The 25064-nt window shown below is 45.5% G+C and overlaps 1 protein-coding gene across 2 annotated transcripts in view; it reads right to left on the bottom strand.

Annotated features, from left to right (window-relative positions):
* Positions 1–1982: 1982 nt before the first annotated feature.
* HLF (HLF transcription factor, PAR bZIP family member) overlaps positions 1983–25064 on the bottom strand; it is a 54658-nt gene continuing 31576 nt past the window's right edge. Inside the window, exons 3-4 of one of the 2 annotated variants that reach the window (XM_060134096.1) lie at positions 11288–11508; positions 1983–6283 (exon numbers count right to left, since the gene is read on the bottom strand). In XM_060134096.1, the coding sequence (XP_059990079.1) occupies positions 6068–6283; positions 11288–11508 (437 nt within the window). In that variant the 3' untranslated portion in view covers positions 1983–6067. Of the gene's footprint in view, positions 6284–9804; positions 10854–11287; positions 11509–25064 lie in introns of those variants that run through there. The other variant, XM_060134097.1, reaches the window with a different exon arrangement.

Raw genomic sequence — 25064 nt, 5'->3', positions numbered from 1 at the left:
GAAGGAAGTGAGATGTGGCAGGTACACGGTTTAGTATCTGTCAGCTTTTAGTTTAGTACAGGGTTCAGTAACTGTCAGCTTTTCCTATCGTGCCAGGCTTTGCAGGATGAAGAGAAGTCAGAGAGGGGCCTTTGGATGCAAGTCTTCACTGACTCAAAGCCCAGAGAGGCAGAGAATGCTCACCACCTTCTTTACCTGGGCCTTTCTCCTCCAATAGGGTCATTTACATTTATTACCAAGAAGCCATCTCCCAACCACAAAGGCAAGACTTCCACAATTCCCACCCAGATCCTTGCTAAAGATGCCCAAAGAGACTTCTAAGCCAGTGATTTGCAAAGAGGGAATGGAATTCCTGTGCTTTGAAGAGAAGGGCTTGGCAGTTGAAGGTTTGTTATGTTTAAATGGGAATGGAAAAGCCATCCCAAGGGCAGCATGTGATGGGCCCTGGGGACTGAGGTCTCATGAGTGACTGGGCATCTACACAGCTGGGCTTCACATCAGTTCCTGCCACCCTAAAGTCACAAGTCTCTCCAGGCATGGAGAAGCAGTCATTTCCTCTAAGAGGTTTGAAGATGCAAAAATATAAAATCAGTTACTCAAAGAGAATCTTGATAAGGTCATTGTACCTATTCCTCTGAGAAAGGAGAAAGTTGTTTAATGGTGAAATAGAGCTGACCCCTGACTTGTATCTGCTTAAATTGGAAGGTGCCACCTGGATGGACGTCCCCCAACCTGTGGTCAAAGCTCTGATCTACTAGGGATGTCAGAGTATGAACCACACCCATGCTGGGGCATCACCTGTTCTCTCGCCACCAGCCACCTACCCCTTCTTCTGCACAGAACTGTTTTCTGACTTCTTTGGAGGAACAAATGGTCTGAAATATTGAACTGGAAAAAGTGCAGCAGGTACACATTCTATCCTCAGGTCCCTGTGGCAGTTATTTATTGAGGGCCGATGAGGTACCAGAGACTATGCATTTATGTCATTAGTTCTCCCCAAAACCCTCAGGGGTGGAGAGCTGACCTTCTCACAGATGGGAGATTTAGGTTTAAAAGTGCTTAGTAGCTGTTCAAGGTCACACACTCGCTAAGTGACAGATCTGAACCACTGAACTAACTCCTCACCAGAGCTCCCTTCTCTCCTGCCACAGATGCTGAGCTCCTTGGCCTGGACCGTGGCACATGAGCGCCAGCATTTTGAGCTCCCCAGGTGATTCTAATGGGCTGCCTGGGCTGGGAACCACCATTCTACATCAGCCTTCCTGTTAATCAGGGGTTTTTATTCCATCTTGCATCACAGATTCCTTTGGAGGGTGGGGAAGCTATGGATCTCCTCTACAGAAAAATACATCTTTATACACAAAAAGTTGCATACAGTTTCAGGTAATTATGGAAGTTTTGAAGCTTCTACATGGATCCCCCAAGGTCATGAACTCAAATTAAGGTCAAGTCTGTAAATCCTTGGCTCTAATTACTTGGCCACACATGGGAGTTAGCTGTGAACCTTTAAGAAATTCAGATTTCCAGGCCCCATCCCAGATGTACTGATTCAGCATCACTGGATCTGCAGTCTTGTAATATGGTCCCAGGTGATTCTTATACATCCAACAAGAAAACAGTCTTTGGACTGGTTTTTGGGAACCATCACTCTAAATGACACCCATTTGATGGATCAGAACTCTTTTCTGTCACTTCTACCAGCTACTTAAGCTCCCGAACCTTCTATCTTTCTTCTGTAAATGGAGATAACAATTGTCCCTACCTCATAGGGTTGACATGGGATTAAATAAAATATTCCATGCAAGTGTTTAGCATAGTGCCTGGCATGTAAGTACTCAATAAATGTTGATTTTTCACTAACTATATAGTATTATTACTTTATCATCTATGTAATTAACTCTGTCAATGGCTTCTTTATGATAGAATTGGGAACAGAATCTCATTTCCAGCAGACTGTCAACAAAAATAAAGGAAAGACAGGAAACAATCCAAAGTTTATTAAACATTAAGAATAACAGACAGATAAAGGTTTGGACTTATCAGCAATAAACACCACCAATACCATGGTGTACAATTACACTGACCTCAAGTGAACTTGTACCTGTTTAACAGATGCAGTCTTTGTGGTGTTGCCAAAAGGATAACAGTGATTATTGTTATGTTCGGTAAGGTGCTCCAGAATGAAAGATTTTATGCCTTAACTATTCACACACACACACACACACACACACACACACACACACATTCCTCTACATACACTTGGCCCTTTGCAAAATGTACTGGCTTTAGTTGCCAAATCCAATGCATCAAGATTGAAGACATGGCTTTGCTCATTTAAAAATGACACTGTTAATTGTAGAGAAAACCTAGAGGAGATCTCGGCCTTCCCAGTGGGGGCCTAGAAGCCCTCAGCAGGAAGCTGGCGGACTGAAAGCAGGTGTCTACCACCTTCTGGGATTGGTCTGATTAACGCTGATCAAGTTTGAGTTTTCCTAAAAGGAACATTAGGGGAAAAGTAGATAAACTCCTTGCGTTTTACAGAATGACCTTTGTTTTACTTTGGGGTGGGGGTGGGAGGTGGGAAGGACTCTACTTAAAATTCTTCTTGACTCTTCTGAAAACAGACTCAAGACCTTTCAAATGTACATTCAGAATTATTGTGAATTCCCTCACAAAACTGGTGAGTTGGAAGGAAACTCTGGGCTTTCTCATACAGCTTCCTCCCCACCCAATGCCAGAATTCCGTCTGCACGCTCCTCAAACGAATGGTCCTTCTGCTTCAAAGGATGGTTTCACAGTGGTCTGTTGTATTTGAAGATGAAAGACCTGTCACTATCCTGCTCACTGTGGGTTTTGAATGGTCAAAAGTGGCCACTTTCTCAAGGGGAGGAAGTGATCACTGACCTCCCTCCCATTCCCTACCCATGTCCTCAAGGCGGCACAAGCAGAAGGATAGGCTGACCAATTTTTGCCTTTCTTCGCAAGTCTAGTCAAAAGAAATGATGATGTGACCTTGTCAGGAAGTTCTAGGCCGCTCATTCCAAATCATGTCTAAATGATGTTGGCATAATATGATTTGGATTCATTTTTAATGGCCAAGTAATTAATCTCTGAAAGATGCTTATGATGAAAAGGTGAAAAATTACAACAGGACTCTTTTAATAGCTTCAGTCTGCAGAACTCATTTGACCCTGGATGATCCAAGTCATTCCAAATTGGGCCGGGCTTCCCATACCATTTAGCAGAACTGCTTTATTTACTAGTTGACTGCCCTGGACAGAAGGCAGTGAGTCCAGGGGTTGAGTGCTCATGTGTGTGGTGACAATAACCTACATCTAAGGCACCTATACAGACTCCAACGTTTTTAAAGTTTTAAGACGAGGTAGGTTTCTGAAACCTCCCTTGGCACGCCAAAGAATGTTTTATTATGATCTTATTTCTTCTGCAGAAAACATTTATGATGCTCATTTGATACAAACAACCTAATTTCAGAAAGACCAGTACTCAAATACAGTTTTTTCAGCTACCATTTTAAACGTCAATGAATTTAGATGGTCTTCAGGACAATCCTTCAATACTTCTCCACTTAAAGATGTCATTTGTTTCTGTTTTAGTGACGATTTAACAATTCTGCTGCAATTAGTCTCTTTACCTATAAAAAGGCCAACTCCATGTCCACTTGTTTCTCTGAATAACACTTATTCAGTTCTGCTTAAGTTTGCCAAAGGTCTTGTTTATTTTATTGGTTATTTACCTGAACAATGTACTTCAATTCCAATACTCTCCCATCTCCCACCATAATCTGTAGCTTGGGACAAAATGGATACCTAGCAGGAATATTTTACTATTCAGATTTTCCAAGACTATGACACTATGAGAGAAGCATTGCTGATGGATTGACAAGGAGACCACCAGGTCACTAAAGAATTACATACTCTGGACACAGGAAACTAGAAAATCCCACTGATTAAAGGGTATTTTAATCTTGCGGAAAATGTTTCTTTGCAACAACAGCAGAATCTCTCGACACAAGTTAGTGAAACAAAAGAACAATCGTCTTTAAAGTCAAAACATCTATCAAATTATAAACCATACACATAGCACCAATATTAACCTTAAACTGCGTAAGATGCACGTGCTTACAGAGGAGAACAGAATTGTTTGGGATGCTTGCAGTGATGTTCCATTCCAGGAACTCATAATTTTGAAGTGAACATTTTTGTGGCAGATGCTTTGCCTAAAAAACACTGTATCATCCAATAAATATTTGACTAACATCCATTTTGTGCTTTTGGGTGATGTTAACTGACTTCTTTCTGAGACCTAATAGGAAATAAGAAAGCTCCTTTGATGTTTTAGAGCAGAATTTGTCACAGCAAGCTTCGATACTGTTGTAAAATTTTAATTTAAAGCAGAAAACATGCTGATGTGTCAGTGATAGGCTTAAAATATTAAAGACTTCAAAAACACCCAAGCACTTCTTCTCTGTACAACATTGATGAATATATATCTTTGCTATATAATTTTAAAACATGGAATAGTTTTCCTTTTCTCTTTGCTATATATAATATATGTCTTCCAAAATACATCGTCAGTATTTATATCTGAAAAATACTGTACAAAAAGAACTTCCTATAATTACTCTGTATAAACATTAAACAATTTAATAATCTCTCCTTTTGGTCTACAGTAAACATTTAAATTGATTGGATTAACCACAGTTTGTGACAACACCATCCCCTTCTGAGATACACCAGTGTCTTTTACATTCATTTTTCAGAAGTCCATTTTATAAGAGCACATACGTTCAAAAGCAAACAGAGAATAAGAAACATAAGCTCCAAAATCATTAATTTATGAAGCATTCAAAAATGACACCACTAGGAAAAAGGGTTTTACAAAACATCAACTTTTTAAATTAACTGACTGATCTTTAAAAACGACAAGGTATAATTCACAAAAACATATATATTACAAAAAATGGGGAAAACTGAATCTTAATTGAATTGTATTGAATATCAAGAGGGATGTGGAAAAAGTTAACTAGAAAACTGGGGGCTAAGGGTATGGGAAAGAGGAGAAAACAAAAGCAAACACATCAATGTCAAAAACTGTTCCAAGATGCATTTTTTTGGCTGTATACTGATAAGTTAACCCCTCGTTCTTAGACCTGGCATTTCCCTCTGCTTCTCTGTCCTGGGGATGTTCTGGTCATGCTCAAATGCATTACTATAATTTTTGTTTTTTAAAGACAGTGAAATTCTTAGGTAGGGAAAATATCCTACGTCCACTAGTAATACTCAGGCAGCATGCTCTAGCGTACAATAGGATTATTGCTTTAGGTACAGACAGTGCAAAAACACACTCTGTGTTCTATAATAGTACTCTTACTTGCCGGGGTTGGTAGAGTTAAAAGGAAACTTAGTAGACAGCAGTAAGTAAATATGGGATCTAATAAATCTAAACAGCACTTTAAATTTGAAGACGATTATCACCAAAACTGAAGATAGGAGGGAAGCAACCTGTAACTGAATGGAGCTGCAATGTAGTGCTAAATTATTCTGTGCACCTTATTAGCATGGTAACTTACAGAGTAAACAGAAACAAGAGCCTGTGGTCTTGAAAACCAAGATCTACTATTTCACCAGGGCCCTTCTTAGTGAACCCAACCAGAGGGTCCTGGAAGAGTAGGTAAGTGCCAACATGAAGCCACGCGGAAAGGACAGGAGTGGAGGAGGAAGGGGGTCAGGAAACCCACGAGAGGTCTCCGCAGTCCAGTAAAAACATGGCACCTTTCATTTTGGAACTAAAAGACGATGGAGGGCTATCAAAATGGCAAGTGCAAAGGGACGCGCGCGCGCACACACACACACACACACACACACACACACACACTCACACCTGTTGACCACACATGAGCACAAGCACATACACACACCCACGCCAAAATGTGAGTCCGTCCTGTTGATGCATCTGGTAAAGTGCTGATGTCTGGAAGGTCGGTAGGTGCGGTGCAATCAACCAGGAGACCCCTGTCCGGGGCCTGAGGCCGCCCGCGGACGCCGGCCTACAGGGGCCCGTGCCGGGCCTCGTACTTGGCCAGGATGTTCTTGCACTTGCCCAGCTCCTTGCGCAGGTCGGCCACCTCCTGGCGCAGCGCCGAGTTCTCCTTCTCCAGGAAAGACGCGCGGATGGCGATCTGGTTCTCCTTGAGGCGCCGCGCATCACGCGAGCGCTTGGCCGCCATGTTGTTCTTCCGGCGCCGCGCCCAGTACTTGTCGTCCTGCTCGGGGCGGGGGAAACACACACCGACGCGGTTAGACCTCGGCCCGCGTCCCGCATCCCCACCGGGCTTCCCGTCCCCGGCTCCGGCTCCGGCTCCGGCTCTGCGAGCCGAGGGCACCCGCCCTTCGCCGGGCCGCCTCTCCCGCCCAACAGAGCGCACGTCCCCAAGCAAAGCCTAGCCTCCCGCACTCCCTGAAGGACAAGCCTAACTCCTTCCCTCTCTTTGCTGGAAATGTTAAACGCTTTTCTTCCCTGGGAGCGTGCTTTCCTGAATAAGTTGACACAGTATTGTTGAAAGGCGACCTGGCAGTATCTGCACCGTGCCTCTGGGCTTGCACCCTACCGCAGTCCTCACGCACGTGCGCACACACGGGCACAAAATTTTTACTGCAGCATTGTTTGTAATAGAAAATAATGGGCAAACCCCCCTAATTATCAGGAGCTTTAATAACTACATCATGATAGATTCACACAACTGTTAAAAATAATGATCCAGCTGAACCAGAAAGATGCTAGCGACATATCACTATGTGGGTAGAAACAGTGGCAATTTGCAAATCAACAGCTTCCTCATCCCACTTTGGTTTAAAAATTATAATAGTATATATTCATAGAAAGAGGCCCAGAAGATTTATACGCAGCTATTAAAAGTGGTGGCTTTGGAAAGGGGATTGAAGGAGGGATCAAGGAGAGAGGTAGGATCTTTCACCTTTTATTTTATATCCTTCTGAACTACTAGAATATTCTATAATGGGCATGTATACTTTGGCAATTAAAAACAAATAAAAAAAGTTCCACCTGCCACTGATCAATATACTCATTTTGGTGGCTAACATTTAAATAATTTACTCGAATTTCCTGTTTAACTGTTTTCTAGGCTGTCTTAGCCTAAGTGATGTTTAACTGTGGTCAACATGAAAGCAATCCCTCCTTTCCCCCCCCCCCCCACCATCACTGCCAAAAAAGGGAAAACCTTCCTAAGGACTAAGAAATGTAAGTCTTCTTCCATTTATGGTGCCACCTGGTGGGTTTTGCAACCCCCTTTTTTCAACAACTTGCAACAGTAAATTCCTCAATCCTAGCAAAGCTAATACCTGCAGTTATGTGCCACCCAGAATAAGTGAGTGAGCCAGTTCTTCCCCTCCCCCAGGATTCCAAGAGGCATTTGGCACTGGAGGAGGTCACATGGTTTGAGGCCAAGGCTGCGAGCAAAGTCCAAAGTCAGTGGTCTGTGCCATCCCTGCCATTTATCCTGAGCCAACACTTGCCCAGCACAAAGACAGGAAGCGTGAGACAGAAAGCATATGCAAGCACCTTCTATCTGCCCTTCACAGGCTAGTACTGTTCTCTTATTTATAAACCACTCCCAGCTTGCTATACATTTCATCATAATGTGTAACAAAGTGAAAAAGGTGATCTTCATAATAGCTAGTACCAGAATTCTTCTTAGAGAGGAGGCTGTCCTTTGGAAAATACCTGGATAGTTAAGCTTGCGGCAGGATTTGTTGCTTTCCTTCAGAAAGGGTGCAGAGGCGGGAGGAAGGGGTGAGAGACTAGGGCGCTGGCCCAGAGAAGCTGGGAGGAGCTAAGAGAGCACAAGACTCCACAGGGGTGAGACAGCCTAAGGCACATTAACAACAGTGAAAGCTCCAGCTCTGATGGACGTTGTCTGCGTTACTTTGGAAGCCCCAATTCCACCCCCTTGGTCAATCAGTGAATCTACCATACTCATTAGTGTTCCCAGGAGTGTAGTTTCCAAGATGATTGGAAAGAGGGGTTGGCTTAGGATGTATCCGAACCTGCACACAGGGGCCGGGGAGAGAAGGGTTACATGAGAACAAGGAGAAGCTGTGTGCGGCGCGCAGGAGGATGGGGAAGCGGTACCACCGTAGGCCATGGACTTGGTGGTTTGTGACCAGGTCTTAAGGACCAGGGGAGTCACCAGCTGACCTCAGTGTAGCAACCAGTTTCTGAGCTCTTCTCACTTCTAAGGTGCTTTCATTTCCCAGCCTCACCTGTCCACATGTGCAGATGAGCTGGGCAAGGTGTGGAATGGGGACCATCTCAGGTGGGAGGGGAGCTGGGAATAGGACTGGAGCAGAGGCTGCAGAAGGCAGGCATGATAGGAGGACTGTCCCAGACAAGAAAAACCAGCTTTCCCACCTTTGTCAGCACAGAAATGGGGGGCGGGGAGAGCGGGATATTGAGTGGGGCTGATACATCACCTGTACCCTTTCCCTCTATCTCCCAGGGGCAGATGCCATCTGGCTATGGAGATACCCCTACCTGGCAAAGAACTCCTCAGTCCAGTCCCATCTTCTTGAGGGTCTGGTGTTTGATGACACCTCTGCCCAGCAGGCCCCCCCTGACATGTCAACACTCCCTTTTTCTCATTTGGGGGCAGGAACAATGTCAGTAGTGGCTCACCTTGGAATCCCCAGGCCCTGACATCGGACCTGGCAGACACTAGCATTTGAAAAATATTTATCAAGTGAATGAATGGGTGTTTGAAAGACACCAAGGCAATTAAACTGACTCTCAGCTAGGAATCAGTATGCCACCCCTTCATCCTCCTGGGGCTGCCCACTAACCCAAATGAATGGCTCCAGAGAGAGAGTGCAGGCAGTGGCAGGGAGGGCCACTTCACTCACTCGGTCTGCTCATCCAGGGCTGGAGGTCACCTGCCCCACCCAGCTCAGTCCTCCTGCCACACGAGAAACATCTTACAGCTCTGCTTCTTGCTTCACCACTGCTCATGCTCTGGGGCCTGAGACTTTACTCACAACTGAAGGAATCCAGGGACACCTGGCAGGACAGTGTTCCTGCCTGCTCCCCTCACCGGCACGTGAGAAGGCCAGGCCCAGCCACGGTGGCAGTGACATGCATAATTCCAGCACAGACGTTTTTCACGTGGCCTCTGTTGCTGAGGTTACCAGGGTAATTAAGTAAGCTTGCTCTTTGCTTTAAATTTGTAAATTTGGAGACCATGTGCAGGTCTGGCTGGAAGTTGTATCTACTACTCAGCAGCATCCCTTCAAACTTGCCTCCATTCAAGAGGAAATCCCTACTGAATGGGCTCCCCTGTTTAGTTTAAGAGGCAAGTTCCAAAATGCACACAGAACTGTATGGCTAAGAACACAAGATGAGGAAAAGCATGAGCTGAAAGAAGATGCCTAATCACCCAGGACCTAATCCCATGGGGCCCCTTTCTTACCCCATCTCAGTCTAACCATCGATTCCCTGACTAGCTTCAATTTTCTGGTGTTTTTACTATGCACTATCCTCTTTTGATTCTCAGGGTGACAGCTATTGGTTTGTCACCCAAAGGCTCCCGATGTAGCTCCTGTCAGGGCCAACGTGCTTCAGTGACCTTTCTGGAAGCTAGCCGACTTGGGGACGAAGCTGGGCCTTACACTAACTAGCAGTGCTCACCTCTACCTTTCTGTGTCTCCATTTCCTCAGTGGTAAAATGATCACTTTGGTCCAGTGAATCTCTGAGGTCCCTTTTAAAACCCGACATTTTATTTTTTAATAAATTTATTTATTTATTTATTTTTGGCTACATTATGTCTTTGTTGCTGCGTGCGGGCTTTCTCTAGTTGCAGCGAGCGGGGGCTACTACTCTTCGTTGTGGTGAGAGGGCTTCTCCTTGTGGTGGCTTCTCTTGTTGTGGAGCATGGGCTCTAGACATGTGGGCTTCAGTAGTTGTGGCACACGGGCTCAGTAGTTGTGGCTCGCGGGCTCCAGAGTGCAGGCTCAGTAGTTGTGGTGCACAGGCACAGTTGCTCCGCGGCATGTAGGATCTTCCCGGACCAGGGCTCGTACCCATGTCCTCTGCATTGGCTGGTGGATTCTTAACCACTGCACCACCAGGGAAGTCCCAAAACCCGGACATTTTATGATTCTGCATCACTGAAGGTAATCTGAGGTATTGGATGACAGCAGTGACTTAAATCTGCCGGGTACATTTTCCTCCAGTGCTCTTTGTATATGTGAAAAGCAGAAGTAAATGGTCTAAATCAGTTCCAGGACAATGTCCCAAACTCCCATTTTCCCAACAGGAGTGTCTCTTCATGTGAACCATATTTAGGTTTGAGAAATGGTGGTCAGCAGTTAGAAAATTATGTCTGCTTCCAATGCCTTGAATGTATACAATCATATCTCTATTGTCCATATGATTGGAAAGCAACATAAACACAAAAAATTCTAAGCAATGGGTAATCAAAAATGGTTCTATTTTGGTATTGGTAGGCGTGGCGTAGGTTTAGAAAGAATTCTCTTCCTAAGGTATCGTTAAATGTGTCAGATTAATTTTAAGTTGTATCTGATTTCCTAAGGTAAGGCTATTTTCCTTTATAAATAATGTGTGCCTTCAACACAGTAGAGAAAAACCAAGCCCAAATTAACCTTTTGTTGAAATACTCAAGTGATCTTTACTTGAGACACAGAGTGAATATTACTTATAAATAGTGTCAGGAAACCCACCAGCTTCCTTAAAAGTCCCACCCTAGCATCCAAGGCTGGCAATGTGGAGAGAGGTCCTGTCTCTGGCTGTTACTCCCTGAGGCCTACAGAGAAATGGAAGCAGTTAATTAGTGTTAAATTCCCAAAGGAAAGGGAACCCTTGGAGACTATGAGGTCCAGATGCCCTTCCCCAATAATTTTTTTTTTTCTCTTTTCAACCTTGAAAGATCCTGGTTTGATTTTATTAGGCTTTCATAGGTTTCCTTGCAGATAGTAGTGGGTTTGCTTCCTTCATGGGCTGCAAAGCACTCCATTTTATTGCTTTTCCTTATATCTATGCATTATCAAGACATGGAAGGCATAGTTCAGAAGACACCCAGAGAGGAAGCAACTTGCCTCGTCACGTGCCAAGAAATGGGATCAGAAATCACAAGTCTTTGTTCACTAGCTTGTGTGATTTTCCTGGGGCCACCCTTTTAATCTGCCTCTTGATCCCACTCTCCACTTGCCCACAGCCTAATTACCAGTTCCAATTTACCTTCAGATCATCTGGGATGAAGACTTTGCGAGCTTTCTTAATCATGGGCTGTGGCTTCAGTTCTTCCTCAGAGAACTTGCGTTTGCGAGGGTCAAACATTTCCTGCCCGGGGATGCTGGAGAGGGCAAGGTCGGCCGGGTCTGGCTCATAGCCCACCGGGACCTGGATGGTGTCAGGGTCAATGGGGCTCGGAGTATTGCGGTTGGCTGGCAACAGCTGGCCTGGAACAACACAGGAGTTTTAATTCATGCACACTCTATGGAGGCCCAGGAGACAGCTACTTGATGATGCTCAAGTATGAGGATGAGGGCAAGAGTCTTAAACTTACTTAAATGTGACTCTAACATCGTTCCTGAGGCACAGCAGGCTGAATGGCTTTACTCATGTCAGATCAGGGAAAACAAGGACCCACATACACATATTCACAAACTAAATTAAAAAATACATGCATTCATTCCGTCCTACAACATATTCATGAAGCACCAACTATGTGTCAGGTACTCTTTTTTACCTTTAAGGTGTTTTCCAGGTGAGTCAGGGAATCAGACCAAAACTAGCCAGTGAGAGATAGTGAAGGGATGAAAGGAAACCACACGTGCTTCCAGAGTGTGGGGGGAAAGGACATAACCCGAAGCAGGTTAGGAACACTCCTAGAGAAGATGCTTGGTATAGCGGCGTCTTGAGACACACAGTAATTAGCAAAAACGGTAATCCAGGGACAGATACAAGACAGAGGGTTGCATTTTTGAGGAACCACAAGTAGTCTTGGGTAGCTGTATCAGAACACAAGATGGAAAGGAGAGAGGCATAAATGCAAGAGACGTGGTCAAGGAAGGTGGGCAGTAGGGATGTTATAAAAGGCCTTGAATGTCACTGAGGGGTTCTGAGCACTGAAGTGAGAAGCAGAGCTGAAGTGTGGAAAGAAGTGTGAGGAGTGAACTGAAGGGGGCAGGACTGGAGACAGGAGATGAGCTACCAGGCTGTGGTGCTAACCCATGTGTGCATTCAAGGAATATTGAGCAAAACGGAAAAGATGCAACGGAGATGATCTAACTTCCACTTGACGGTTCTGCAAACAAAACCACTGAAACGCACAAAGGTCCTCGAAAGAGGGTGGACTGCATTTCGGAATAACAGACTGCAGCGTTTATGTGGGGAGCTCTGAACCTCAACTTCTAGTTCCATTTGAATTTTACAATCACCCCTTTCACGCCCAGAGAATAAATGAGAGGATACAGCTCAGCTCGGCTTAGCACACGTCCTCTTCTCCCTCACTGCTGAAGGCTGGACGCCATGCGGAGTATCCTGTAGGTGCCATTAGAAACTACCCCGGGTTGAAGGGCAAAGCCATCGACTTGCTTTCTGGCTAACCTGTGAAACCAGGCTCGTCTGTTTTCCGGAAAGGCCTGGTGGGGAGCTTGCAGAATGAACGTTCTGGGGACCTTTTGGTCCCCACTCTGCTTTGAGCTCTCTTTGTATCCTGCTTGCCAAAGAGGAAGAGATGGGTCCCAAGGCATTGGCAGAGGATGGAGATTTCTCATTAGCCACGCTCAGTTCAGCTCCAGCTTCTAGAGGCTGCTGAGTTCTGCACTGGATGGGGTCAAGCTAAATCTGATCTTGTGCCTCTCGACATTGCCTTAGAAAATGGACCATATCTGAGTCAAACGGGTATTTTACTTTCCCTTTAGAAACTCTCTTTGAACTTAATAATAAAGCTACCCAATGCCCTCTCAGTTCAACCACCACGCCCCAGGTGTCACCCCCGCATCACATACACACACCCACAGGTAGATACATCCTCTGCTCCCCTCTGGAAGCATGTCTTAACTAATATTTCCCAAATCTAATTGCTCAAAGTTACTTCAAGTTCTTCCCTAGTACTTCAGTATTCTGTTAATTATGTTGTATTTAAATCCCCTTTATTGATTTATACATGTTAAGGTTTACACACACACACACCCTCCTCTACCAGACCACATGGTCTTTCATGTTTTCTCTATCTTATCCCCACCCCACTCCTCACGGTGGTGCCTACTTCAGAGTTCTGCTTCTACAAAGAATACTCCTCATTTAATGGGGGCCCTCTGAGATGCTGGGCGCTGACATTCATTCATGAACATTCTAACAATAACACTTCACATTTAGGCAGAAGCTTTATCTGCATTCTTTCTCTCGAGCCCTTTCTCCCAATGGAAGTAGGTCAGCCCTACCTGCAGCACAGAGAAAACCTAACTGGACCACAGACGAGTCAATGGCTTTCAATAGCTTCCCCAGCATCACAGAGCAACCAGCAAAGGACATGAGAAACACAGCCGGGTCTCTTTTCTCCCAAGATACCCTTGCATCAACTTGTTTGTCTATATTTTCTACTGTATTAACTCTGCTGGACTCATTTTTCCCCCTTTATTCCTAAATGTCCATGGTATCACTGAGTAACAGGGAGGAAGATCTTTATTATTTTGTCCTACCTTTTGTGGATTTGCAATTTTTTAATATAAGAATTTTCAAGTTAAGAATGCATCATTACATTAATTTTTTTTTTTTTTCCCGGTACGCGGGCCTCTCACTGTTGTGACCTCTCCCGTTGTGGAGCACAGGATCCGGACGCACAGGCTCAGAGGCCATGGCTCACGGGCCCAGCCACTCTGCGGCATGTGGCATCTTCCCGGACCAGGGCACGAACCTGTGTCCCCTGCATCGGCAGGCGGACTCTCAACCACTGCGCCACCAGGGAAGCCCTACATTATTTTTTTTAAATTACCAAAGATGTTCATTGCAAAATTTCAACAAATGCAGAAATGTGTCTCCCTCGCCCCCAATCTACCTTGCTGCTCTTCCCAGAGGAGACCACCCTTAACTGCTTGGTGTGAACCTCTCAATCCTTGGTTTTTACATATAAATGATTTAACCCAAATAGGATTATTCTACCCACAGATCTTAAATTACTTTTTCAATATACCAGTATACCATATGCAATTTCCCATGTTAGTACAAACAGAACTACTCTGTTCTTTTTAAAGGGTGAGTAGTATTCCATAGCTTGGATATGTAACAATTTACTTAATCATTCCCCAATGGAAGGATTTTTAGGTATGTGAGTATTTTTATAGAAGGGATGTCTAGGAGTGAGACTGTTCATGCAAAAGACATGTATATTTTATATTTCTAAAAGCATTGCTGAATCTTATCTATTTATAGTTGTACCAACATTTCTAAGAGTGCAGTTTTGTACAATTAAATATTAATTTTTAAAATGTTGCCAATCTGATATATACAAATATCACTATTGTTGAATTTACATTTCCTTGTTACTAGTGAGACTGAGCATCTCACATGTCCATTGGATCCATTTCTTCTCCTGTATACCACCCTCTTCATATCTTTTGCTTCTTTTTAAATGGATTTTGTTGCTTATTCATTTGTAAGAATTCTTTATAGAAAGAACTCTTTATAGACGATGGATATAATCCTTTCATCTGTTTTATTTGTAGAAAATATTTTCTCCCAGACTGTTTGTTTTCTAACTTTGCTTATAGAGGTTTGCACTACTGACAAGATCTTACACTGTAATATGGTAATAATGTCTTAAAATTTTCTCCTTTATGGCTTCTAATTTCATACCTTCTCTATCCCCAAATTATATTATATGCATGCACGTATACATGTATGTATACATATACATGTGTGTACATACGTGTGTGTACATATATTACTCTATACTTTTCTCTAATACAACTATAATTAATTTATATTTTTAGGATTTTGAATCACCTAAGATTTATTTTTGTATAAAGTACATGCAAGGGGCATTACACAGTATTCTCCAAGTGTCTTAATATAATGGTAAGTAAGGTTTGATATTTGATAGGGCAAGTTCTTCCCTCTTTATTGTTCTTTTCGTAAAATTTTATTCAGTATTCTTACACTCTTCTAGATGAATTTCAGGATATATTAAGTTATATTTAAAATTATTAACGGAATTTTTGAATGAACATTGCATGAAAGTCATAGGTTAATTTAGGGACAACTGATACCTTTTAAATATTCAATATAACCTTAGTATACTCCCCATTTTTATTTTTTGTTCTTTTTCTTACATCTTTAAGTTTCACAGTTTTCTTCACTTTAAACTTTCACATTTTTTGCTAAATTTATCCCTTCAATGTTTTCTCATAATTGTTGCTAATGTAAATTTCCCTTGTTAGACTTACTAATTGGTTACTGCTGACATATAAGAAGCTACTGGTTTTAAAATGCTGGGTTTATATCCAGCCACTTTACTCCCTTATTAGTTCTAATAGTTCTAACTTCTCTGAGTTTTCTAGGTAAATAATCTTTTCTGCCTCTAGAGATAGTTGTTGCCTCAATGTTTATAATTCCTACCTAAAAAAAAACACCTCCCTGCACTGGCTTGGCTCTGCAAGGCAATAGGTAAAAGGGATGAGACTGGAGGTCCCTGCTTGTCCCAGACTTTAATGAAAAATCTTTTAATGCTTCATATCCTTAAGGTCTATTATAGAATCCTAGCAGATAACAGTTTGACAAGCTAAGGCATTTCCAACCCTTCCAGCCCTACTGCACTGAGAGTTGTTTTTTTAAAATCAGAAATCACATATTAAATTTCCTCAAATGACTTTTTTGGTATCTGTTGAGATGATCATGTGGTTTTTTCCTGTATTTGTTAAGTCTGAGCTTGGTATTTCTCCAAGGCTTTCTTTGAAATATCAGGGGTGGACAGGATCAACCCCACGGTGTAGACTCTGCAGTTTGCTGGAACATTGTTTTCTTCTTTTTAAAACCATCTTAATGAAAGTCACTTCCAGGAGAGCCAAGGAGGATTTCTGGTGGAAAGGGTGGAACAAAGGGCTTAAATCTAGAAGATTAGAAGTTACCTTCAAACCCAAAATTGGCCTCCACTTTTGTCATAGAGTAGGCATGCCTAAACCTCCAAATAGCATAACTGAAGATAGGATGTTTTTTATTCTTACCTACTTAACAAGAATTTAGCATCTCACGTTCAATTAGCTGATTAGCTAGAAGTCATCAATGAATGGGTACGGCCACAATCTGTGTTCTGTGTCCCAATCTGAAGTTGATGGTTTATTTCTTTAGTTTATGGCTGCATCAAAGTAATAAACTGTAGGTACATTTATGACTTAACCCTCAAGACTAATTACAGCATCTCCAACCTTTCTGATGTGCTCCCCATTCAGGAAGTTAAACACAGCCGTACTGTCAGGACAGACACCATATCCTAGTGTTACCACTGACGAGCATCAGCCAGCTGATGAAATTATCCTCTATAAAGAATGCTGAGAAGAGAAAACGATTTGGTGTTGGCCCATGGGTTCTCTATTAGAACTGATGGGTGAAATTCCTTGTGATTCAGTTTGGTTCATGATCTTCCTCTCCTTCCCATAACCAGTCTGTGGTCTGTTTGCTTCTCATGACCTCTCTGACCCTAGAGAGTCATAATTTGAGTTTGAAATAGCACTTCTGACCCCCTTTGTACCAACTGCTTTCAGAAGAGAACCATCCTCGGGGCTCCCTTCACTGCAAAACACCCTGCTTCCGAGAATCCTTACATTACAGGGTGCCAATTAACTTAGAAGACTGCAGTAACACTCAAGGGTATGTAAAGTGTTACCATACTAGGTACAGAGATTAAATAAAGGACTCAAAAGTACACCCTAAGGATGCAGGCTTTCTGAACTCTGAGGATGATTTAGCTAGTCTCTATTCCGATGGCAGGAACCTGTTAACTTGGCCAACAAGCACTCTGCAAAGCCAACAATGTCCTAATGGCCAGAGGTCTCATCCCTCCCTCTACCCATGTCCTGTTCCACGTGACTCTGCAGTTCCAGGCTGAGTCTATTTCCCCACCCCTTGAATCTGGGCTGACCTTGTGGCAGAAGTGACAGAGTGTCAGTTCTGAGGCTGGGCCTAAAGAGGTTTTGCATGTCCTGCTGGTTCTCTGCAGCACTTTCGTCACCACCATATATACATGCTTAGTCTAGCCTCCTGGGGGGTGTGAAGGGCATGTGCGGCAGGCCAGTCTAGGTCAGCCCAGATCACTTGTTCCTGAGATGTGCGAGTCCAGCCAAGATCAGCAGAGCTACCTGACCAACCCACAGCAATTTCAGACGAGAACAATAAACCCTCATGTGTGTATGCTACCAAGTATTTGTGAGTGTTTGGTAAACACTGTCATGGCAATAGATGACTGATCTACAAGCTGAGCTAGTATATTTGGGGACGTGCTTATACAATAACATTAATATCACAGTTTTTAAAATGTACTGGGTAGTGGTTAAGCTGTGAAGTGAGTCAGACTTAGGTTTGATTTCTCATTCCACCACCTATACAGTATAAACTTGGGTGTTTGTGAATAAAGGGCCAGAAAGAAATATTCCGCATTTCCTAGTAAGGTCTGTTGTGAGGACAGGAACTACTGGTGAATTTTCTTCCTTTTTTTAAACCTACCTCTCTTAGTTCCAGTTTTTTCATCTGCAAATGGAGATTACAATGCCTGCCTCATAGGGCTACGTGAGAAATGAATGAGACAAGGTATTTATAGAGTGCTTAACATAATGCACAGTGCCTGGAAAGCAATCAGTAGTCTCCAGATAAACACAAATATAAAGTATAGACACTGTGGGGAATTCCCTGGTGGTCCAGTGGTGAGGGCTCAGCGCTTTCACTGCCATGGCCCGGGTTCGATCCCTGGTTGGGGAGCTAAGATTCTGCAAGCCGCAAACCAAAATATATATAGAGATAGACAGATACTATGATCCCAGATACTTTAAAAAAAATCAAGAAAAAAGACTGCCTCCTCATCCAAGCTGGCATGGTCTCTCCCTTGAGCATCTCTCCACATCCTCCTAACTGCTCCCCTCCTTCCACTGGAGTCCCCACAATGCACTCTCCACACAGCCACTAGGAAACACTCTAAAAACAGAAACCTATGCAGGTCACCCCCTACCTCAAACCCTCCAAAGGCTTTGCACTGCCACACATGATAACACTCAAGGCCCCTCCTTACCGCACATGCCCAGCCATGCCGGCCTTCCTTCTGCTCCTCAACTGCCCTAAGCAGGGCCCCCCCTCCCCCAAGGCCTGTGTCCTTAGTATTCCCTCCACCTAAACACTTGCCCCCTGCTCTCTGCCTGCCTGGTCCTTCTGCATGCTTTAGACACCAGTTCAAATGCCACATCTTCAAACCCTCTGACTTTCCTCTGTCCCAACTCACCACCTATCAAACCACCCAGTTTCATTTCCTTTGCAAAATTTATCTCCCCCCCCCAAATTATCTTTTGTATTTGTTTGACCTTTGTCAGTGACCTCCTTCCATTTGCATGCAAGCTCCAGGGAACGGGGACCTTGTCTTCTTTGCTGCTGCATCCCTGGCTTCTAGAAGGAGCCTGCATGGAGAAGATGCTTAGTACTAACTACTGAGTAACTGGAGATAAACACCCCTGGTTCCTAACAAGGACTGTTGTGGGGAACACGGACTATTTTTTCTTTTTATTTGTTATATTTTTCAAATTGTCTATAATGAGCAACGTTTACTTTCAAAGACAGAAATAAAAATTATCCTCTAAAAATGGACTTTGCTTCACTTTGCACATATATAACCTTCAAGAGGCTGTGTTAAATACTGTCAAGAAAAGACCATTCAAACCCCCAGAAAGGAAGAAGAGGAGGAGAAAGAAAAGGCTTAACCAAAGGTTATATTAGAAAGAGTCCTTCTCAACTCCAGCAGCTGGAAATCTGTCATAACCCTGAGACTTTTCAAGTGTCCTGAGCCTTACGCAGCTGATACACTGACTTCAAGGCAAAAACAAATCCCTCCCCCAACCGCCTCTCTCTCTCTCCCTCCCTCTCTCTCTCCTCTCCTCTCCTCTTCTCCCTCTCTCTCCCTCTCTCTCCCTCTCTCTCTCTCTCTCTCTCTCTCTCTCACACACACACACACACACACACACACACACTTCATTTGTGCCATCTCCAGACAAGGTGCCCAGTAAGTGCTGTCTGTGATTGTGGAACAAATACACTGAAAGGTCCTCTATAAAGATTACTTTGATCAAAGCAGCTCTTTTCCAACAACTCTCTCCACCCAGTAACAGGCTGTCAACAGAACTATGGGTAAAGCACAGCACCAAGAAGCCAGCCCAATCCATTACTTGTAAACATTAGGAAGGGTCTGTCTGTTACCATTTACTGAGAGGGCGAAAGAAATGCAGTCCCGTGGGCTGGCAGACAGGCCTCCCCTGCCCGCTGAGTAACCAGTTAGTCACAGTGATGAGTGGCCGGGAGGAGTACCCCCTCGCCAAGGCCCTGCCAGTGTATCACCTCACTTAATCCTCAAGATAGTTGTGTGGGGCTTCCCTCGTAGTGCAGTGGTTAAGAATCCGCCTGCCAATGCAGGGGACACGGGTTCGAACCCTGGTCCGGGAAGATCCTACATGCTGCGGAGCAACTAAGCCCGTGAGCCACAACTACTGAGCCTGCCCTCTAGAGCCCACGAGCCGCAACTACTAAACACGAGTGCCACAACTACTGAAGCCCACATGCCTAGAGCCCATGCTCCACAACAACAGAAGCCACTGCAATGAGAAGCCCGCGCACCGCAACAAAGAGTAGCCCCCCTCTCCCCAACTAGAGAAAAGCCTGCGTGCAGCAATGAAGACCCAATGCAGCCAAACTAAAATAAATAATAAAATAAAGAAACTTAAAAAAAAAAAGATAGCTGTGTGAAGGTGGAATCATTAGTAACCCCATTTTCCAGACAGTTTAAGACAAGCTCAGAAAGCTAAATGATTTGCTCAAGGTTGCCCAACTAGTACATGAAACAGAATCTCACCTCCCAACTCTTCTGATTCTAAAGCCCAAGTTCTTAAGCATGTAAATGCTTCAGAGGACAGCAAGGGACTGTGTGCTTCTCAACTGAGAGTTTCGCATCAGGACCTGGGTCTCCTGGCCTCAAGTACAACGTTCCACTGACCCATCAGCCCGCGCCACATTTTATGGATGACGAAGTGGAGGGTCAGAGGTGAAATCTGCCCCCAACACCCATACACAAAGTCATGCAGCCAGAAAGCTGGTGGGAGGTTGGTGGGGCTCAGTCTCTCATGGCCCACCAGGCTCCTGGGCAGCAGATGGTCCCCCAAGGAGGCAGGAATGCCTCCGGCTATGGACAAGAGTCCCAGGAACTTTCGGGCAGCCAGCCACCCCATTTCCTTTCCCTCCCTTCCCTCCTCCACTACTTCGGTCCTCCTGAATGGCGAGCTCCTGCCAAGAGCACTCCTTCAATGACAAAACAACTAATGAGCCTCAGGGCTAGGGCTCCTGTCAACACTACATCTCACTCAGGCATCTTTAAAGAGATTCTGGATAGCCAGGGACCACGCCTCATTTATTCTGTTATGGGATATGGCTGCAGAGGCCAATACCCTTGAATTATCAGTATGCCAATTAATACTGGGTCTGGGTTTGGGCAGAGACAGCTGGAACACCGTTCCAGGCTCCTGCTCTGGCCTTCATCCCTCACTTTGACCCGTCCTGGGAGATGGCTCAGTTCATCAGAAAGCACAGACAGACCTGGACTCACGGTGCCTTTGCCCCTAAATAGCTCTGTGGCCTGGGGCCAGCCACTCCCCTGTGCAGAGTACTGCTCCCTCCTCTGTCCGCTGTCCCTCCCTGAGCCCCCCGTCCCTCCCTGAGCCCCCCGGCACACACCTCCCTCCGGCTGCAGCCCAGGAAAAGCCTGCTAGATGTCGCCAAGTGTGACCCATGTCCAGGACCAGCACACTGCTCTGGGATGGTGCACCAGTACCCAAAATGGCCCTGCCTTGACTTGGCAGCTCCTGATCTGGCAGAGGCTGGGACTGGATTAGCAAGGCCTCTCATTCCAAGGCTGCGGACCAGCGCGAGTCTTGCCAGTGGAGTCAGCAAGAAACCTGCCTCCTTGAGGTGAACTTGAGAGGTGAGAGCAGAGCGGCTCAGAGCCACGCCCGCTGGCAGTCAGTGACATGGGGCAGATCAGTTCCATTCAGGGGTCAGGGCACGTGTGGGCCCCCTGGCCACCACGCCACTGTCCCCAAGACAGAGCAGCAGAGTCCCCTTCACCTGCTCTCCTGGGGGCTAAGAGCCTCTCCCCACTGCTGTCACAGCACCTCCGTGTACAGACAAGTAACAGCGTGGCCAGAAATGTACTCACAGTGCCAGAGACCAAAGCCTGCGTGAACTGGATTTCAGATCTTGCGACACTGACCCCCACCCCTGCCCCGCCACAGGTGCGTGGGGAGTGTCTTAAACTGGAAACAAGGCGCATTGTCCTTCCCCCACACACACGCATGTCCCTGCGCCACTCCACCCCAAGTCATGGAACATGCATGGCTGGAGAAAAGCAGGCCTCCTGGCTTCCTCTGCACTTGTAGGAAACGCAGGTGGGTGAAGACCTGGGAAGTGCAAGGTTGAGTCCCACCAACTGCCTGCTTGCCCAGTCTTCAAATGCTCTGTGCAGCAGCCATCCCTTCTTTTTTATTTTTTAATTTATTTATTTTTGGCTGTGCTGGGTCTTTGTTGCTACGAATAGGCTTCCTCTAGTTGTGGCGAGTGGGGGCTACTCATCGTTGCGGTGTGCGGGCTTCTCATTGCGGTGGCTTCTCTTGTTGCGCAGCACGGACTCTAGGTGCGTGGGCTTCAGTAGTTGTGGCACACGGGCTCAGTAGTTGTGGCTCGCAGGCTCTAGAGCGCAGACTCAGTAGTTGTGGTGCACGGGCTCAGTTGCTCCACAGCATGTGGGATCTTCCAGGACCAGGGCTCGAACCCATGTCCCCTGCATTGGCAGGAGGATTCTTAACCACTGAGCCACCAGGGAAGTCCCCGCAGCCATCTCTTCTGAGAGAGCAGAGGCCCAATCCTCCCAAGGCTGTAACAGTGACAGTGGCTATAATCCAGAATGGCCACTTCAAGCCCTTCTGCAACTCCACATGCTAGAGGATAAGCAACAAGAGACATCTGGAAAGGATAAAGTGGGGACTAGAGTCCTAACCTCAGCCCGTCCTCAGAGCCCCCATGTGTGCACAGTGGTGATGTCAGCTTTCCAGGCAGGAGCAGAGGAGGGGCTCCTGCCTGCATTTACATGCTGCATCTAGACCTGGTTCAAGTGCACGCTGAGTATCTGTAACCTCATCCCACCCTCCTGACAACCCTGCGAAGCACGTAGGGCCCATGGGCACATTTTACCTACGGAGAAATTGAGCCACTAAGCAATTTACTGAGGTCCCCCTAGGCTGGGGCTACCTTCTTATCAAGCAGAGAAACAAGCTCGCTATACCTGGAGGCTCTTTCCATCTTTAATGACAACATGCACCGCTGGAATCAGCACCACCTAGGTCCCTGGAGTCTCTTTAATTGTCTGAGATGGTGAAAATGTGCAGGCCTAGTCATTTGAAACCCGCAGTTTTCAAATTGCTGTCACGCTGAGTTATTAAACTGACTATTCTCCTTTGGGCCATGTGAGTTTTTTGTTTGGATTTAGAGGAGAGAGTGAAGCAGAGCGTGAGGTAAGTGCAGGGCTTGCTGACGTCCACTGTGAACCCAGGAACCGAATGCAAACAAGTGGCCCACACTCTCCTGAGCAACACCCTTCCTCCTCTCTCAACCCCCCAACCAGTCCAAACAAACATAGGAAGAAAACCAGGATTGTTTTAAAGCCTGAGTTTCCGGATGAACGTGAATAGGATTCAGGTGTGTCTGTGGTTCTGCGGCTGCTCAAGGAGATCCACAAGAATTCCTTCCTGTGCGAGTCTCCAAGTTGAGTACCCAAAAGTAAACAAGCTTTTCTAAAGCCTCCTGCCTTGGCGCCTGGCCAGCACTCTCTGACATTCCCTCACCCCAGAGTTCACAGAGAACCCTGCACTGGTCTGGGCGCGGCTGGTCATGGCTCACCGTCGTCTCAAAGCCAAACTCATCCTCCAAGCTCCCAGGGACCACCAGCCTGAGAACTGTCGTCATCTTTCCATCAGGCTCTGAACTTTAACCACACCTCTCTCATGCAGAAGGATCGAAATCCAGAGACCACGCCAGTTATGGGAACTGTGGGGGAGAATCCCTGGGCTTCGGTGTGACCACCCGTTATATAATGGGACAAGAGTTTGGGATGACAGCAAAGGCTCATTCTAGCTCTTGCAATAAATTATCCTTAAGTTCAGTGAAGGTTTTCTGCTGTGGTTCAGATCCCTGTCACAGGCCAGGGCAGGCCATTCCTCTGAGGACCTGGACAAATTCAGTGCCTTCCTAACTGGCCTGTCTGCCACCTGCAATCCTGTCCTGCAACACGACCGCCAGGTTCCTCTTCCTGGAACATCTCTACCATGATCAACGGCAGCAGTGGCCTCCCACTGCCTTGCAGTCCAAGCTCTCCATCTGGAGGTCAAGGACATCCTCACTCCCACCTCTGCTCTCTGCTCCAGGCACACTGGTCTGGCTTCTCATCCTCTCCGCCTCTACCTGTCGCACCATCCCTCAAGGCCTAAGTCAAGTCCTCCTCCCGCTGACTGTCCCAGTGTTGGTGACAACTTCCAACTTCCCTCACGTTTAAGATCTATATCCTCTTGCACTTAAGCATATGCTGGCCTGGAAGTTTTATCAGGTTAAGTGACTCTATAGCTTTTAAGCAATTATCTATTCTCAAACTAGACTGGAAATCTTTTCAGGCAAAGCCCTTACCAATGCCTCACATAGAAGATGATTAACAAAGGCCTGTTGATTAAAACACTGATTTGTTTAACAAACATATATTGAGACATACTACGGACTAAGCTCTGGAAATATATAAATAAAACCCACGTCTGGGAGCACACAGTCTGGAAGTGGAAATAGGTAAGCAAACAGGTGTTCATAGTACAGGTGCTAAGTGCTATGGGAGGGCTTTGCCCAGGGAACCAAAGGGTGGAATCCAAAAGTGGATCACTAATCCAGATCCTTGGAGGGAGTGCAGGGGCATCAGGAAATGCTTCTCAGAGGGAGTTGGCATCTTGGTGGATTCTTGAAATTGGCCAGAAAGTAAAGAGATAAGGGGTAATCAAGGCAGAGGAACAGAATCTGTGAAGGCATGAAGATGTGACAGAACTCATGGGCCAGGCGGGGAACTGAAAGCAGTTGGTAGTTGGAGCTCAGAGGGCAAGGAGAGGTGTTGGAAGAGTTGAGACCAGACAGAGAGGGGCCCTTGATGGTCAGATCTTATCCTCAAGGGAATGGTGAGCAATCGAGGAAATAACGCTGTGGCAACCAAGAGGAGAAGGCATCGGAGGGGAGACAGGAAATGGTGAGAGGTTCGCCCACATCAATGGCAGAGGACCAGGTAGATTTAAGGGTTATTAATGAGGTGGGATCAATGTAAGTCTCAGTCAAGTCAATATAAGGGAGAGAGAAGGAGAGAGCAAGTTAACTTTCAGGTTTCTAGCCTGGACAGCCAGAAAGGAGGTGGTAAACTTCACTGAGATGCGGAATACAGTGTCCCGAGCACATTCAGAAAAGGCAGCATCTGATTGTGGATCCATCAAGTCCAAGGCACCTCTGGGCTGCAGAGAAAGATGCTGAAGGACGTGGATCTCAGCTTTAAACATGAGCCCAGGCTGCAGGAGAGCAATCCTAACTGGAGATACAGATTTCATAGCCTTGAGATTCCCCCAGGAGAGAATACAGAGCAAGAAGAAAACCAAAGACAAGGCCTTGGGCGGCCATGGACATTTCAGGGACGGGTAGATGA

Source organism: Lagenorhynchus albirostris, chromosome 20 (assembly GCF_949774975.1).
Source record: "Lagenorhynchus albirostris chromosome 20, mLagAlb1.1, whole genome shotgun sequence".
NCBI lineage: Eukaryota > Metazoa > Chordata > Mammalia > Artiodactyla > Delphinidae > Lagenorhynchus > Lagenorhynchus albirostris.
The sequence above is the reverse complement of the archived record's forward strand: the minus strand, read 5'-3'. Positions and strand labels throughout refer to the sequence as shown.